Consider the following 19,219-nt stretch of genomic DNA (forward strand, 5'->3'; position numbering starts at 1 on the left):
CACACAACCTACTGCAAAGAAAATGTGAGGACTAACTGATAAAAGACACACTGATGCTAAGCCACAATTCTCTCTGACCTGCACAAATGTGGCACCTTCCTAACTGATCTAGGTGCCACAACTCTTGGACCTCACAGTCTATTCACATTACACCCGGGTGTTCCATTTAAAACATCAATAAGATTATGGGGTGTCTTGGTGGCTCAGTCGGTTGAGCGTCCGACTTCGGCTCAGGTCATGATCTCGCAGTTCATGAGTTCGAGCCCCGCGTCAGGCTCTGTGCTGACAGCTGGGAGCCTGAAGCCTGCTTTGGATTCTGTGTCTCCCTCTCTCTCTGCCCCTCCCCCGCTCGTGCTCTGTCTCTCTCACTCTCAAAAATGAATAAATGTTTAAAAAAATGTTTTTTAATAAAATATGAGTAAGATTAAACCACAATTCGCTCAGTAACCTCCGATTACCTCCATCCACAAGCTCAAGCATTGCCTTATGACTCTGTATGACCTACTCAGTCTTGCCTCCTCTCTCCTTTACGACGACGACTTTTTTTTTTTTTTTTAATTGAAGTTAGTTAACATACAGTGTAGTATTGGTTTCCGGAGTAGAACCCAGTGATTCATCACTTCATAGAACACCCAGTACTCATCCCAACAAGTGCCCTCCTTAATACCCATCACCCATTTAACCCATCTCCCCCCCATCCTCATCAACCCTCACGTTCTCTGGGTTTAAGAGTCTCTTACGGTTTGCCGCCCTCTCTGGTTTTATCTTATTTTTCCTTCTCTTCCCCTATGTTCATGTTTTGTTTCTTAAAGTCCACATATGAGTGAAATCATGCGATATTTGTCTTTCTCTGACTTATTTCACTTAGCATTATACACTCTAGTTCCATTCACGTTGTTGCAAATGGCAAGATTTCATTCTTTTTCATCACCGAGTAATAGTCCATCGTATGTATATACCACATCTTCTTCATCCATTCATCAGTCAACAGACATTTGGGCTCTTTCCATACTTTGGCTATTGTTGACAGTGCTGCTATAAACATTGGGGTACATGGTGTCCCTTCGGACCAGCATTTTTGTATCCTTTAGATAAATACTTAATAGTGCAATTGCTGGGTCATAGGGTAGTTCTACTTTAACTTTCTGAGGAACCGCCATACCATCGTCCAGAATGGCTGCACCAGTTTCAAACATTCCCACCCACAGAGCAAAAGGGTTCCTCTCTTTCCGCATCCTCGCCAACATCTGTTGTGTCCCGAGTTGTTAATTTTAGCCATTCTGACGGGCATGAGGTGGTATCCATTGTGGTTTTGATTCGTATTTTCCTGATGATGAGTGATGTTGAGCATCTTTTCATGTATCTATTAGCCAACTAGATGTCTTCTTTGGAAAAGTGTCTATTCATGTTTTCTGCCCATTTCTTCACTGGATTATTTGGTTTTTTGGGTGTTAAGTTTGATAAGTTCTTTACAGATTTTGGATACTAACTCTTTATCTGTCACTTGCAAATATCTTCTCCCATTGTGTGACTTGCCTTTTAATTTTGCTGATTGTTTCCTTCACTGTGCAGAAACTTTTTATCTTGATAAGATCCCAATAGTTCATTTTTGTTTTTGTTTCCCTTGCCTCCGATGATGTGTCAAGTAAGAAGCTGCTGTAGCCAACATCAAAGAGTTGCTGCCTGTTTTCTCCTCGAGGATTCTGATGGCTTCCTGTCTCACATTTAGGTCTTTCATCCATTTTGGATTTATTTTTGTGTCTGGTTTAAGAAAGTGGTCCAGATTCATTCTTTTGCAGGTCTCTGTCCCGTTTCCATTTCTGGGTTCTCTATTCTGTTGCGTTGGTCTATGTGTCTGTTTTGTGCCAATGCCATACTGTCCTGATGATTACATCTTTGTAATATAGCTAGACTTCTGATCTCATCACCTCCTACTGTCACCTTTGTTCACTGCTGGACACACTGGTCTTCACATTCCTCAAACATGCTAGGCACACTCCTACTCTCGGCCTGTGCAATAGCTTTCTCGCCATCTGGGATGCTCTTCCCTCAGGTAATCAAGTAGCCCACTTGCCTCTTTAAAGTCTGTGCTCAAATACTGCTTTCAGTTCATCTGATGCCTCACGTCACCATATGCACTACCAATTCCTCTTATTCCAATGCTAGCTTTCTACAGCACTTGCCAAACACATTTTAATAACTCATTTATTATGAGATACACACACACACACACACACACACACACACACACACACACACGCACACACGCATGTATATATTTTTTGAGTAGGCTCTATGACGATCACAGAGCCCAACGCAGAGCTTGAACCACCCCAGGACCCCAAGGCTCAAGACCCGAGCTGAGGAGCGCCTGAGTGGCTCGTCGGTTAAGCATCTGACTTTAGCTCAGATCATAACCTCATGGTTTGTGAGTTTGAGCCCCATGTCAGGCTCTATACTGACAGCTCGGAGCCTAGAGCCCGCTTCGGATTCTGTGTCTCCCTCCCTCCTTCTCTCTCAAAACTGAATATTAAAAAAATTAAAAAGACCCGAGCTGAGATCAAGAGTCAGACTAACTGAGCCACCCAGGCACTCCTATGTTACGTATTTTAAAATGGTCTTTTCTCCTAATATTAAAAAGTGAGTTTTAGGAGTGGAGAATTCTATCTGCTTTGTTCATTGACATGACTTCCAATATCCAGCACAGAGTAAGCATTCAGTAAATACTGCTGAATAACATGGTATGATAGAGCAAAGGTAATTATTTATTTCTCAGTAGAAAAGAGATAACCAATCAAAAAAGAAATAAGCCTGTGGTGATCTTCAGATAAGCAAAAATATAACCCCTATTGAATTGCACACTACTAAAATTATTGTCATCTCAAGGATTCAGCTAGAAAATCCTTTATATCTACTGGGATCGAGAAGATGTTCATCAACAGAGAAGTTTATGATGAACATCTGTGAACATAAATTTACACTTGAACATTAATAATGGTTTTTCCAGGTAGAAACCCATGGGTCAAGGCTACTTTAACTTAGCCACGGTATCTGAGCTCACAGCATCTGAGGTTTAAGCTGCTACCTTGCAAACTAGAGTCGCATCCTCTGAATTTTCCCATCTGTGATCCTCAAAAAAATGGTGTTCCTGGAGATTTCTATAATGTAAGACAGTCTGCTCTAGAGGACATGTGAAAGGAAGAGAATCTGAAAAGCCCAAGAAGACAACTCACTTAGAAAGGCCAAGGGTCACATCAAGGGTTACCTAAGTCAGTAGAATTTACCCTGAGATAACACATATATATTTTGGAAGATATTTTATGTACTTTAATTCTTGTGAACATATTCAATGGAAAATAAGTTAGTATTACCTCGACTATCATCCATTTCTCCATCCCTTGAATGCTCTGATTGGATGTCCGGAGGGGTCTGAAGGACAGCCACACTATTCTGGTTTATAATCTTCAACTTCAACTTTGGTTTGGACCGTTTTCTTCGTGGAACTGTAACTGTGAGGCTCTGTAACTGAGTCATCCCTGATTCAGTCAAACACACACCATCCTGGGTGTATGTCTTGGGTGGATCTAAAATTACAATATCCCAAGGATACAAATCAAAACTCTCACTTTAATTTTCACTGCTAAGTTGATTACTGTTCCAAAATACCCATGTGAAGGGAATGTGACTACTATAAAGCAATTATCTATGAAATGCACAAATAATTAACAGTACTCAATTAAAACTAAAAATAATTGGTTGAACTTCTTTGGATTTTAAGCAGAGAAGTTGTAAGGTTTTAAAAAATGATCTTCCCGGCATTTTTTCTCAATTATCAAAATAAGGATTTAGAAAGAAAGCAATGAAGCTAAAAGCAATGCTTCAGCTATTCAACTATGACCGTTTTCCTGGAATATCTTTTCAGACTGAAAGAGGGAGATCAATTTATATAACAGAAACCCATCTAGAAAGCAAAGTATCAATATAATCGCTGTCAGGGAGAGGCAGTAAGTAAGTAGAAATCCTGCACATTTTTAAATGTACAAAATTGCTATTTATTACAATTTCTATACTACTCAAATGTTTTAGTATCCAATATCAAATACTGTTAGAAAAAAGAACAACAGTTTAAAACTATCCTATTAAGATACCTCTCTAGCTGATCCATTTCAGAAAAAAACAGATTGCATTAATTCCAAAAAAAAAAAAAAAAAAAAAAAAAAAAAAAAAAAAAAAAATCCCTGTTTGCTAACTAGAACCTTTCTTCCCCTAATTCATTACTAAGCACAGTAATGTATCAATGAAACCAAAGCAAGTACAGAGTTGATGATTACTTTAAGGGTGGTTGTTTCACTGCCAATTGGCTAAGATTTATAGGAACAGTGTCCCACCAAAGCTGGATAAGATGAACACTTTATACGTGTCAATGACAACAATGATACCCGACATCAGGGAATTCAGAATGAACACTCATAGGATAAAGGCACGGAACGTGTGGCAAGTCAGATACCTCAGTAACTAAGCATTTACACGCCCTGTGTAAGGAACAGCATTTCGGACTTTACCTAGCTCTTTCACTTTCGTGACAATCTGTGCTACAAGTGAAGATTCGCAGCCGTCTGAGGAAGGCACTGAAATGAAAACAATTCGTGTCATTTTTTCAGAAAAAGCAAAGTATACAAAGACTTACACATAACTGAATTTTCTATTCCTTTACCCATTTTACTGAAATAAACACTTGAACACTAAATCAAGTTAAAGGCTGTCTTTAAAAACAAGGACAAGTAGTAAAGGAAACACACATCATGGAGGGAAAAGTGGCCAAGATACGAAGCAACATACTGGATTTCTACACGTGCTAATAACTGCAAGATTGTGAGGCATGAAAGCGAAATGACGTTTTATATCCATAATATATGCTTAGTTCCGTTTCTTTATGTAAGCAAATTGTTTTAATACATTAAGTTGGGAGCATTAGAGTTCATTTATAACTAAAAATAACTTATTTTCCACAAAATGCTTGGCCAAGTAACTGTTTCACAAAAAGACAGCAAGGTGCCAGTGAGGTGTAGGAGCACAGACCCGCCGTTCACGTTTATTTTCTCACCATTTGACGTAGGCATATAGGGTCTGCACATGCTACAATCAAAACCAATGTCGGCTACATTTTCCACTTCCTCTTCAGTATTTAAGTTCTGACAAACCGCATGCATCCATCTAAAAAGACCATATTTGAACATTTAAAAAGAAAGAAAGAAACAGAAATGCACGGAGAATGGCTTCCTTTTAAAAACGACCACAGGAGTGGACAGCTGCCGCATTTAAAGCCCTAAGCCTCACACATTCCTCCTATCCTGCCCACGTTGCCCTTTCTCCTAACCGTGCCCACGGACCCACCGAAACTTCTGGAGCTCTGAATAAGAAAAAGGAATGAGACCAAATACTGGGAAGGAAGTAAAAGGACAGTGTATGAGGAGGACAGCACGACTGTTTTCTGATCATACACCGAACACAGCGGAGAGAGAAGGAAGCTAGTCCGGGCAAGTATGAAGGAGTTCAGAAGACTGCGAACAGTGTGGTGTGTACGTGCTCCTGGGACGCATGTTCTGCGGGCAGATACAGCTCTCGTGTTTGAGGCTGGCTATTAACGAGAACAAAAGGAGCTGTCTTGCCTTTGAACAAATTAGTGGGCAGCGAGGACTGAGAATCCTGTACTACTGACGAAATGATACTAATGCCACATGTACAGTGCTCAACTATTACCAGAGCACAATAATACACCACTGAAAACAAAGAAAGCGTTCTTGATTTTGAAGCGGTACACAGACTACTTGGAGAGGGTGGGAACGGGTACCCAACATCAAGACATTTACTATCCAGAGCTTTAAAAAAAAAAAAAAAAAAAGTAGTTCGAGGAAAATAAAATCTGTCAGATCATTTGTAGAATCCAATCAAAGATTCAGAAACCCTCCACAGAAAAATGCATATATGCAGGCAATAATTCTGCATCTCATTTCAAGGGATTCATAAACCCTTAAAAGCCCCAAGTTAAAAACCTTAGTCTGGACTTGCAGATACAAAACAGGAAACTTCTGTAGTTTCTAGCTAACAGAAACTCTGGCAAGTAAAAAAAGGTCTTGTTTCTTAAATTTAAGATCGAAGAAAGTTGTTTTCCAACTTCCTTTTGCTACACTTAAAAGAGAAAAGCTTGCGAAAAAGAATAAAAGTTTTAAAAAGCACCATGATACCTGTCACATTGTCTACATTGCAGAATAAGATCTTCTTCTCGATAGTTCCGATAGCAGACGGGGCAGGAAGACAAGCTTGCACAGGGAGCACACTGTGTGTAATTGTTTTGCCATTCACATCTCAGGCCTGCAGACGTTGCCCCACAGTGTCTGCACCACACGCACCTGCAATCCAGTCCCCCCCAACAAGTCTCCGGTTTATTTACTTAGTTACTGTAATTCAAGAAGCTATACAAGAACAGAATGGGGGGAAATCATTTAACGCATATCTGAAAATTTTTCTGAGAAGCGGTGTGCCATCTATCAGAGCAAACACGTATTACGCACGTAAGTGCATGTGGCTAATTTTCAGAAACTGGTGTGCAAACATTCTGCACTTGCAAGGCCAAGAAGGGAAAGGTAAATCCTAGAGTACCATTTGCACTTCCAGCCTCCTTTGGGCACGGTCTGCAGAGGAGGGTCGAGGCAGTAGGTGTGGTAGCTTATGTCACAGTCATCACACAGCAGGAGTCTTCCGGGGTCAGTGGCCTTCCCACAGGCCTCGCACACAGTGCACTCGAGGCACCTCCAACCTTTGCTAAGAACCACTTTAGTGATCTATAAAAGACACAACCAATCCTGGTGATTTATACATTAACACACACCTCATTTTGTATGAGCACATATGCCAAATAAACGACTATGTGGTGCTCATGTCCCAAGAACCAGGTAAGAGGCAAGCAAGTAACACGTATGAGCACCAACAGTGGCCCAATCCTGGGGTGGGCGCATTCATGTGCTTTCACAAGTCTATCTGCTAGACAGAACAACAGAAAACGGTACCTATTTTAATGACTTTTTTTAAGACCACATAACTACCTTGTGCTGTGGATTTATGTCCACTTTACTGATGTAGTGACTAGATACTGAAGAAATCAAGTAAATTGCCCCTTAACTGTTAATTTAGGTTTTGAAAATGTATTGGCATAGTTTCTATCTATGACATTTCATGAATTCATACTTCTGAAACTTCTGTACATTGCAAAAGGATTTGTATATTAAAGTCAATATTTAGGGGCGCCTGGGTGGCTCAGTCAGTTAAGTGTACAACTCTTGATTTTGGCTCAGGTCATGGCCTTACAGTTTGTGGGATTGAGCCCCACACATTGGGCTCCATGCTGAGCATGGGGGCTGCTTGAGATTCTCTCCCTCATTCTCTGCCCCTACCGTGCTGGCTTACATGCATGTGTATGTGCGTGCATGCGTGCTCTCTCTCCCTCTCTCTCTCTCAAAATAAATAAATAAACTTAAAACAAACAATGTTTAAAAATCTAACACATTAAACTAAAACATGAGTTCCTAAGAAAATACGTCCCAAGGACATTTCATGATCTTGGAGGACTTTCAGCTGTGAAGCTAGGACTTCTGAAGTTCATCACTCCTCTGTATATTCTCCTCTGGCACAGGGTCTAAGTTAGCAGCAAAGTTTGAAAGTCTCTATACATTTTTTTAATGTTTATTTATTTTTGACAGAAAGAGAGAGTGCACGCATGTGCATGAGCAGGGGAAGGGCAAAGGGGGGGGGGGGGGCACAGAGGATCAGAAGCAGGCTCCGAGCTGACAGCAGAGAACCCGATGCAGGGCTCGAACTCATGAACAGTGAGATCATGACCTGAGCCGAAGTTGGACACTTAACCGACTGAGCCACCCAGGCGCCCCTAAAATTTCTATATTTCTGATAAACTCCACAAACCAACCACACCATGTAAGATTAAGAATCTGGAACCAAACGAAAGCTCTCAAAAAACTAGAATCTATAGATAGGACACAAAGTACTTGTGTTAAAATGAAATGGCAAGAAGTCACGATACAGAATAAAAATTCAGATCATGAGGAATAAGGAAATCTAAAAGCTACCTGAAAGGAAAATAAAAGAGCTAAATAAAGAACAGCTACCAAAATGGCATCAAACTGTCCAATTCTGGATACAACAGAGTAATAGCTTCCAATTCTATAGGAATTTAATTTTCAAGACACAAGCAAGTAACCAAGCAATTAAGTGTAAAAGTAGACCTGTCAGGGATACAAAGACTCAAACTTCAGCTTCCGAATCCCTCTTCGAACAGAGTTACTTAGACATATGAGCAAAAAGTTAGAGTTCCACCAAGAACAAGGAAGACATGGGATGATGGGACGCAGAGAACAATGAACACACAAAGGACTTCAGCTCAGGGAAGTTGAAGAAGGAGAGCTCAGCAACAGACCTGGAAATTACCAGCACAGAGGAGGAGAGAGAAAAGGGGAGTGCCGTAAAGGGGTACAACTTTTTCCAGAAAAACAGTTACTTGCCAAAACAATTTGATATAAATCATGCTCCTACGGTAGGTAAAAACAAACAACAAAAACTAATGCAGAATCATGAATCATTATTTTCTTTTTGCTATTAAAAACCCCATGAAAGACAAGGCCATAGTACACTTTTTAATGTTTTTACTCATCGTAGAGACAGAGTGCGAGCAGGGGAGGGGCAGAGAGAGAGGGAGACACAGAACCTGAAGCAGGCTCCAGGCTCCAAGCTGTCAGCACAGAGCCTGACGTGGGGCTCGAACTCACAGACTGCAAGACAGTGACCTGAGCCAAAGTCGGTATGGTACACTTTCTAGATCTCCACTGAACACGTTTATTAACTAAATGTAGTGAAACAACGAAAACACTGGGAGGGTGTTGGGGAGTATAGGGGGTATATTTTAAGGGCTAAATCAGCATTTATTCACAGCAGAAAGTCAACAAAACCTAGCACAGATACAGCAGAAGCACCGGCACTTAGAGTTAGGCACTTAGAGTTATTGACGTAACTAGGAGAAGATGAAAAGGGGCTGCCTGGGGGCGAGGACTCAAGTGTGGAGGCAGAATAGGACAGGAGCCGGCCAGTCACCAAAAGTCTTTGAAAGCTATTTGATCTGCAAGCATGTGTATTTATTACTTCGATTAGCCTACTGATTCTTTTAAATTAGTCACAGATTATTAAGATTATATTATTATAGACTATATAATATATATAATTACATACATTATAATAATTATATACATTATATTATATTATATATAGATTATATTATATAATAGGTTATCAAGTTATATTATTTACCCAAATGGAGAAAAGAGCTTTGGGCAGGAAGAGCACGATAGCTTAGAGCAGTTACCGGCAAACCTTTTTGTAAAGGGTCAGATGTAAATACTCTAAACTTTGTGGGCCACGTGGCCTGTAAACTACACAACGGTGCCACTGCAGGGCGAAGCCCACAAGAGACGTATGTAAATGAAAGAACACGGCTATATTTCAATAAAATTTCATTTACAAAAAGAGGCAATGGGCCACAGGTGGCCTGTGTGATGTAACTGACCAACCCCTGGCTCAGAAGAACAGTAAGATCAAGTGGGAGATAGATCCAAGCTATTAACAGTAGAAACTTTCAAAATAACGTCTCTTCATTCCTACACGTTTTCCTGTCTCACAGACACCTACCCTGTGGCCCTTTACAGCCAAATTCTCGAGCTGCTCAGCTCTGCTCACTCAAAGCTAAGGTGTGGTTACCACGCCCACCAGCATTCACACGGCTCAGGTCAGGCAGTCCAGACCTCACCCGAACCCAGTTGACGTGCCCGCTGCAGCACTTTGATGCCTCAACTGTCTTTCCCTGTTGAAATTCCACACTTCCCACTCCCTGTATAGACCGCTGAGCTCTAACATCAACTCTTTCTCTCCTACTGACATGGCTAGTGTTTATTTTCAAAAGTTCTTTCAAGAAAGGTATTACCAGGGCTCCATTCATGGTACCATGTAGAAAGTTGTGAAAGACATTTTAAGAGTCTACGAGAATATTTGAGTCAACTATGATGGAGTAACTGGGACAAGACCCTTCTCCCTTCATAAGATACTAGAAAACGGACACAATGTAGGAAACACTTGTTTCAGATACTGAGCAAAAGTCAGAACAGGACTGTGGTTTCTGAGAAGAGGGAAACAAGCGAGGTCGGTCCTACAATATTCTGTCCACAGACATTTTCCGGAATGCTGCGCCGAGAGGGAGAAACCCACAAGGCATCAGGGTCTCGCTGAGTTGAGGACACATGGTGGAGATCTCGGAGGTTGAGGCAGTTGCAATCTGCAGGACAGGGTCCTGGAAAGGAAGGAGCAATAAAGAAAAAGAGCTCCAGAAATCCACACAGAATTTCCCTCAAGTCTTTGGCTGAACACCAAGCCGCATTTGTAGGAGGCCAAACAAGGACACACAGCCAGGACCAAGAATGGCTACTGGGAATTTGCAAGCTGGACAATTACAAGAGTTAATACAAGGCTGAAGACATCTGAATCTCAACCAGTCGGAGTAAAGAGACACTGGTGAAGAAGGTCATAGGGAGCAGCCGGCGGGGGGGGGGGGGGGGCAGGGACATGAGGGGAATTCAGCAGAGATGTCAAAAAGGCCATGTCTCACGTATCAGACTAAACTGGTGCTAAAAAAGCAGTTACTAAAGTGTGACCTAGGAAACCCTCAGGGGGTCTGTGAGGTCAAAACTATTTTCATAATAACACTGACATGTTACTTGCCTTTTTCACTTTAATCCACTTATAGTGATGTTTAAAAAAAATTTTTTTAACATTTATTCATTATTGAGAGACAGAGCATGAGCAGGGAAGGGGCAGCAAGAGGGAGCCACAGAATCCGAAGCAGGCTCCAGGCTCCGAGCTGTCAGCACCGAGCCCGATGCGGGGCTCGAACCCATGAGCTGCGGGATCATGACCCGAGCCGAAGTCAGATACTCAACCAACTCAGCCATCCAGGTGCCCCAACTTATAGTGATGTTTTACAGAGGCTCTGTAATATGTAAAATATAAAACCTCATTACATGACATCGTAACAAACATGCTTGAATATTTTTGTGTTTTAAAGTATTCCTAGTTAACTTCTAAAATGGTAAATATTCAATCATTATTACCCTCATAAACAAAAACTCTACGTGGTCCTTAATAATTTTCAAGACTGTTAATGGTTCTAAGACCAAAAAGTCTAAGAAGAGCCACCTCAAAGTGAAGGTTCTCGAGGCCTATCCCAGAAAGGCTAGAGAAGTTTCAGAAGGTTCGACTGTCCGCAATAACTTCCTGCCAAAACAAAAACTCCTTACTTCTTACAGGAACAAAACCCAAATTCCCAACAATATAAGCAAAATACACAACTGCCATAATCAAAAATTACTAAATTAAAAACAAAAATACATCCTTATAAGGGGAAAGGTAAGCTAATATTGGTCATAATAAGTAATACTAATGAGAAATGTCAGACATGACAGAATTAGCAAACAATCATCTGTATATACAATGACTTGAAAGAAAAAACTCAAGAAAACATTTTAAACTATGAGATAGCTTAAACTATAAAATAAAACTAAGATTAAAAAATACAATCATCTCCATGAAAAATCCACTGGATGTGCTTAAAAATAGATTAGAAAGGGAATCTATCCCAAAAACCAAGAGCACCCTTTACACCCTGTATGTTAGCCAACTTAACAATAAATTATATTTTAAAAAATAGATTAGATACTGCATAATAAAAGCGACTTTGGGGAATAAGCTAAAGGGCAGAAAGAAAAACTGGAAAAATATCAAGAAAGTGAAAGCGATCTGGGACTATATCCTACAATTCTGTGCACACACGACTGAGACTCCAGAAGGGCAAAAGGGGAACAGAAAAATACCAAGAGATGGCCAAAATTGCTCCAAAACGGATTTAAAAAAAACCAACCCACTGATCCAAGAAGCCTAACAGAAAATGTCTCTTCCTATATGGATGAGGGCTAAGAAGGAACATGGGGAGAGACCAGGTGAATGATGGGTTTTCATACAGTTTTCTGCTTGGGGTCAACCTTTATTGTCAGTAGACAGAATGCATCAACCAAACCTCGCACCTGAGCAAACTGCAGGATAAAGTATCTTTGAAAAGCATGCCTTTTTATTTTTATTTTTTCAGGATAACCACTATAATTTCAGACCACATATTTATTTTTTATAAATCTTTTTTTGATGTTTATTTATTTTTGAGAGAGACAGAGTGTGAGCGGCGGAGGGGCAGAGAGAGAGGGAGACACAGAATCTGAAGCAGGGTCCAGGCTCTGAGCTGCCAGCACAGAGCCCAATGCAGGGCTCGAACCCACGGACCGTGAGATCATGACCTGAGCCGAAGTCGGACGCTTACCCGACTGAGCCACCCAGGTGCCCCTCAGACCACAGATGTATAGAGGAGTTAACACTTGAAAGGCAATATTTAAAGCACTTAAATATAGTTGTTTATGTCTAATAATCCTAGCAAACAACACTTGATTAATTATACGAAATGGAAAGAGCATGATATACTCATCAAATTTCAATACATTTTTAACTGATTTAAATTTAAGTATATTTACCTTAATACTGACACAGTATGGATGGTAACACTGACCACACTGAGAGCAGGCAAGTAATCTTCCCTCTGCTCCTTGGCCAAAGCTGCCACAAACTACACACATATCCTGAAATTAAAAACACATGAACGTAATAATTTAGGTTGCAGACTAAGCTCAGAATATATGAATTTTATTTTTTAAATTACCTTCGTAGCTAATAAAGCTCTACAGCTCAACATTAGACAACTTCAGCATGTACAGGAGAAACCAGAAGACAGTAAGTGTTCAAACCTGATGCAAGGTGAACTTGTCACTGCTAGAAAACAACACCACTGTATTATGCATAGAGTTTTCTTCTTCATCCTTATTCGACGAAAGATCTGCAGCAGACACCTATAAAAAGCAAAATACACAAAATGCAGTCACATTTATCACTTGTATGTTTAGTGGAAAAGGTTCAGAAGACTCCTTTTCAAAATACGATTTTTGCCAAGGCCTGCGGTAACAATGCCGAGTTAGATTATTATTGCCAAGGTTAAGCCTGCAAAAGTGGAAGTCAGGACGCTTTTTAGTCACCTAATTGTCTCTTCAGAGTTACAAGTCCTGTGGATCAGGAAGCAATGAAAAAACATAAACTATCTTTAGTAAGACTTAATTAACCAGAAGTTTTCATCAAAAAACATACAAAAATCCCCTGTATCTTACTTGTGAGCATATACCTATACACGTGTATACATACATGTGCCCCTCTATTTTAGTCACTCTTAAAACCAGCAATTTGGCTAGTCAAAACTGAGATGTGCTGTGAGTAGAAGTATCCAACAAAAAAGAATATAAACACAACTCGTAATTAATTTTGTATATTTTACATATTACATGTTGAAATGGTAACAGATATAAATTCAAAAGATATACATTAAAATTAAATTTCTCCTGCTTTTTTTTTTTTTCAAGTGTACTTTGAGACAGAGAAAGAGAGAGAATGAGTAGGGGAGAGGTAGAAAGAGAGGGAGAGAGAGAATCCCAAGTAGGGTCTGCATCATCTGCACACAGACCGCCATGGGGCTGGAACTCATGAACCATGAGATCATGACCTGAGCCAAAATCAAGAGTAGGAGGCCTAACGAACTGAGCCACCCAGGCGCTCCCCTCTCTCCTTTTTTAATGTAGCTACTATAAAGTTTTAAATTGCTTATGTAATACACATATATTTCCTTTGGACAGCACTGTTTTAAAATACTATTATTCTGAATAGCAAAATAAGCAAAATTTCCATCTTAGCCAAAGGATTACCAACCGAAGATATTCATGTCTAAAAACTTGGCTAAATTTCACCAAATCAACTAAGTACAACTGGCTTAAGAATTATTTCCAGAATGCTTATCATGAAAAAAAGCTCTGAATTAGTTGCTTAAGAAAAGAACAGGTTGGCCAATGCCAAAATTTTACAATATGATCCTCTTGCATGGAATGACATGAAACACATTGGTTAAATTCAATATAAAAAGTAATAGTGTTGTTCTTGAGAAATGTTCTTGAGAGAATGACTAAATAAAAGGAATATATTACATAATATTATATTAATATTAAACATATTTTTCATTGCAAATTAAGTTTAAAAGCCATTGTAATGGACAGTACTACAGTTTTATTATAGAATCAGTCACAAAAGCAATTTATAGTCTACACTACACTATAAGGGAAAACTGTAGGCAACCTAAATATAGTCATCACTAGCGAACTACTAAAACCATGGCAAATCCAAACTGGAAAATTATGCAGCATTTAAAAAATAGTGGTAGAGGGGCGCCTGGGTGGCGCAGTCGGTTGAGCGTCCGACTTCAGCCAGGTCACGATCTCGCGCTCCGGGAGTTCGAGCCCCGCGTCGGGCTCTGGGCTGATGGCTCAGAGCCTGGAGCCTGTTTCCGATTCTGTGTCTCCCTCTCTCTCTGCCCCTCCCTCGTTCATGCTCTGTCTCTCTCTGTCCCCCCCCCCCCCCCAAAATAATAAACAAACAAACGTTGAAAAAAAAAAATTTAAAAAAAATAGTGGTAGAAATTTGTTTGAATTTCCATCAAAAAACAAATAAACAAACCACCAGGCACACAGCTGAGTGGAAAAATAAGCTGCAGAATAGTATGTGAGGTAGGGCACCATGCAAAGTAATTGCATGTGGTCCACTGGCACATATACACAGTAGGATGAATCATAAGAAATTGCTGTTTTTCCAGATTGAAAATGGTTGAAGGTTGGCAATTCCATATGGATCAACCAAATACGTAAATTCACGAAACTGGTAAAAGGAGGAAAATCAAGACCAAAGAGGCAGTGATGGTACAGATAACTTTGATCGATCAGTATGTTTTAATTGTTTTTAATATATTAAACAATATGTATCTCAAAATTAGCAATTTAAGATTTTAGCAAGTCAAACAAGAGGGCTCTTAAAGTAAAATAATCATCCCATTAGTAATAATTAAATGTCCACTAAAAGTGAAGTTACCAGTAATTCACCCACAAGACTAACAATACATTGAGAATATTAAAATATATAACTGTGGTAATAGCTAAAATATAGTAAACAAAAGTATACTGAAATTAAAAGTATCCATTTTTACATCCCCATTTCCAAAACAGAAAACAAAATGGGTTTTATAATTGAATGATACCCAGTGAGTAGGCTCAAAGAAATGATAACATGTTATTATTTTCAAAGGGAAAATTAACCAGAGAATGCTTTTATTTGGAATAAAAAATAAGGATGGACTATAGTATTCCCAGTCTGAAATGAATCAGAAATTAAATCTGTACAGAAAGCTGCAAAATCCCCTAGATCCAAAGCATATTTAAATGCTAAGTGCTGAAAAATCAAGATTTTCTTTAACAGCAATTGTACATGTAAGAAGGAAAACAGTATCATGTAGCTTAATGACCCACTGTTTTATTTTTATACATTATTTCATGACCTTTAAACTACTAGATATATAAAACCTACCACAAGGGTTAAGAAGGCAATCTTTGAGAGAGTACGTACTGCCTATATACATATTAGTCTGATTTGTCCTAAAGGTGACAGTTTTATTTGCCTGGACCACAGATATAAGCTTAAGAAAAAAGAAAGCTCTAACATAAACCTCACAAGTGGGTTCTAAGCAGGAACATAAAAAACAAACCAAAAACAGAGCAAAACAGTCAAAGTGAGAGGAAGAAAACAGTAAAGATCAGAGTAGAAATCAATGGAATGGAAAACAGAAGGAAACAAAAAAAAAAAAAAAAGAGAGAGAGAAAAAATTAATGAAAGCAAAGGCTGGCTCAGAATCAATAAAATTGATAAACCTGAAGCAAGACCAATCAAGAAAAAAGAGAGAAGACATAAATCACCAATACTGGGAATGAGGAAAGGGACACCACTACAGATTCTACAGATATTAAAAGGATAACTGGTCAATAGATTTGTCAACTTACTTTAAATGGGCAAATTCTTTGAAAGACAAATTCATACAAGAAGAAATAGATAACCTAACTAAATAGCCCTATACCTACCAAAGAAATTGAACATGTAGTTAAAAATCTTCCATGATGACAGAAAAAGGCAATCTCTTCAACAAATCTTATTGGGAAAACTGGATAGCACTATGCAAAAAAATTAAACTGTACCACTTTCTTACACAATACACAAAAATAAATTCAACATGGATCTAAATTTAAGACCTGAAACCTTAAAAATCTTAGAAAAGAGCATAGACAGTAGTATCTCTGACATCAACCATAGCAACATTTTTCTAGACAGTCCCTTTGAGGCAAATGAAACAATAAATTAATGGGGCTACATCAAATAAAAAGCTTTTTTTTAAAAAAAATGTTTATTCGTTTTTGAGAGACAGAGAGAGAGCGAGCGCACGCGCGTGTGCAAGCATGAGTGGGGGAGGGGCAGAGAGAGAGGGAGACCCAGAATCCGAAGCAGGCTCCAGGCTCTAAGCTGACAGTATAGAGCCTGATGTGGGGCTCAAATTCACAAACTGCGAGATCATGACCTGAGCCAAAATTGGATGCTTATTAACGCACTAATCCACGCAGGCTCCCCCAAAATAAAAAGCTTCTGCACACCAAAGGAAACAATCAACAAAAACTAAAAGGCAACCTATGGAATGGGAAAAGATACATGTATTTGCAAATGACATATTTGATAAAGAGTTAGTATCCAAAATAAATAAAAAACTGATACAATTCAACACCTAAAAGACAATCCAATTAAAAAATAGGCAGAAGAGGGGCGCCTGGGTGGCGCAGTCGGTTAAGCGTCCGACTTCAGCCAGGTCACGAACTCGCGGTCCGTGAGTTTGAGCCCCGCGTCAGGCTCTGGGCTGATGGCTCAGAGCCTGGAGCCTGTTTCCGATTCTGTGTCTCCCTCTCTCTCTGCCCCTCCCCCCGTTCATGCTCTGTCTCTCTCTGTCCCAAAAATAAATAAACGTTGAAAAAAAAAAAATTAAAAAAAAAAAAATAGGCAGAAGACACAAACAGCCATTTTTCCAAAGAAAACACCCAGATAGCCACCATAGAACAAAGAAGTCACCCAGGTAGACATGCGAAAAGATGCTCATCACCACTTACCATCAGGGAAATGCAAATCTGTCAAAACCAAAAACACAAGAAACAACAGGTGTTGCGGAGAAAAAGGAACCCTTCTGCATGGTTAGTGGGAATGCAAACTGGTGCAGCCAGTGTAGTAAGCAGTATGGAGGTTCTACAAAAAGTTAAAAATCGAACTACCCCAAAAATACCCCAAACTACCCCTATTTTTTGGGTATTTGCCCCAAAAATACAAGAATACTAATTCAAAGGGATACACGCACCCCTATGTTTATTGCAGCTTTGACAATAGCCAAGATACGGAAGCAGCCCAAGTGTCCATCGATTGATGAAGATGTGATCGAAGATGCGGTATAGGGGCACCTGTGTGGCTCAGTCGGTTAAGTATCCGACTCTTGATTTTGGCTCAGGTCATGATCTCAAGGTCCATGAATTTGAGTTCTGCAATAAACTCTGCACTGAAATTGCAAAGCCTGCTTGGGATTCTCCCTCTCTCTCCCTCCATCTCAAAACGGGAAAGGAAAGGAGAGGAAAGGAGAGGAAAGGAGAGGGAAGGGAGAGGAAAGGAGAGGGAAGGGAGAGGAAAGGAGAGGGAAGGGAAGGGAGAGGGAAGGGAAGGGAGAGGGAAGGGAAGGGAGAGGGAAGGGAGAGGGAAGGGAAGGGAGAGGGAAGGGAGAGGGAAGGGAAGGGAGAGGGAAGGGAAGGGAAGGGAAAGAAAAGATGTAACACACACACACACACACACACACACACACACACACACACACACACACACCAATATTATTCAGCCATAAAAAAGAATGAAATCCTGCCATTTGCAACAACATGGATGGAGCTAGAGAGTGTAATGCTGAGTGAAGTCAGAGAAAGACAAATCCCATATGATTTCACTCATATGTGGAATCTAAGAAACAAAACAAATGAGCAAAGAGGAAAAAACAAAACAGACAAACTAAGAAACAGATTCTTAACTACAGAACAAACTGATGCTTACCAGAGGGTAGTTTGGTGGGGTATGGGTGACATAAGTGATGTGGATTAAGGAGTGAACTTGTCATCATAAGCACCAGGTGATTCAAAAAAAAAACTTAAAAAAAAATCTTGTCACAAAGAAAACTCGAGGCCAAAATGGCTTCACTGATGACTCTATAAATAATACAAGAATGTTTCCAATACACAACTTGTCCAGAAAACTGAAGACTCTATTTCGCAATTCACTCAAGGAAGCCAGCTTTATGCCAATACCAAAACCAAAGAAATTATAAGAAAATAAACCAATACTGTCATGAACAGAAGACATAAAAAGTCTAAAAGTTTTAGCCATTTGAATCCAATAATATGAAAAAGATAAAACATCATGACCAAGTGGAGTTTATCCCAAGAAGACAAGACTTCTTTAGCATACAAAAAAGCCAATCAATATAACTCGCCATATCAATAAACAAGCCATAGGATCATTTCTGTAAATGTAGAAAAAATGTTGACAAAACCCAACATCTACACTTGGTTAAAAGAAAAACATTTTAGCAACTTATGAATAGAAAAGAGCTTCCTCAAACTGACTTAGGATGTTTATTAAAAAATAAAACAAAACTAGAGCTAACAGCATACTCAATGATGCAAGACTAAATGCTTTCTCTCCTCAAGTTCAAAAAGAAGACAAGGTTATCTTAACACTTCTACCTAACACTGTATTGAAGGTTACAGCAAATGCAATAAAGAAAAGAAGTGAAACCATCCAGATTAAACAGAAATAAAACCTTATTTGCAGACAACATGATCCTAAGGGTAGAAAATCTGTTGGGTTCTACAGATAAGCAACTATATATAATAATGGGGTTCTGATACAAAATCAATACACAAAAATGAGTTATTTCTGGATACTAGCGACTGACAACTACAATTTGAAATTAAGACAACACTGCCATTTACAATAACATAAGAAATGTGGAAATGATGAAAAA

The 19,219-nt window shown here is 39.4% G+C and overlaps 1 protein-coding gene across 28 annotated transcripts in view; it reads right to left on the reverse strand.

Annotated features, from left to right (window-relative positions):
- KMT2C (lysine methyltransferase 2C) overlaps window positions 1-19,219 on the reverse strand; it is a 288,674-nt gene that overhangs the window by 71,005 nt on the left and 198,450 nt on the right. For all 28 annotated transcript variants that reach the window (XR_007150131.1, XR_007150130.1, XM_047848684.1 and 25 more), the window contains 7 exons: window positions 12,957-13,058; window positions 12,687-12,791; window positions 6,661-6,842; window positions 6,246-6,410; window positions 5,105-5,214; window positions 4,563-4,628; window positions 3,372-3,584 (listed from right to left, as the gene is read on the reverse strand). Coding sequence is in view for 26 of the 28 variants with exons in the window: in XM_047848684.1 (XP_047704640.1) it covers window positions 3,372-3,584; window positions 4,563-4,628; window positions 5,105-5,214; window positions 6,246-6,410; window positions 6,661-6,842; window positions 12,687-12,791; window positions 12,957-13,058 (943 nt within the window). In the remaining 2 variants the exon portion in view is untranslated. The remainder of the gene's footprint in view (window positions 1-3,371; window positions 3,585-4,562; window positions 4,629-5,104; window positions 5,215-6,245; window positions 6,411-6,660; window positions 6,843-12,686; window positions 12,792-12,956; window positions 13,059-19,219) is intronic.

This window comes from Prionailurus viverrinus, chromosome A2 (genome assembly GCF_022837055.1).
Source record: "Prionailurus viverrinus isolate Anna chromosome A2, UM_Priviv_1.0, whole genome shotgun sequence".
NCBI classification, from domain to species: domain Eukaryota; kingdom Metazoa; phylum Chordata; class Mammalia; order Carnivora; family Felidae; genus Prionailurus; species Prionailurus viverrinus.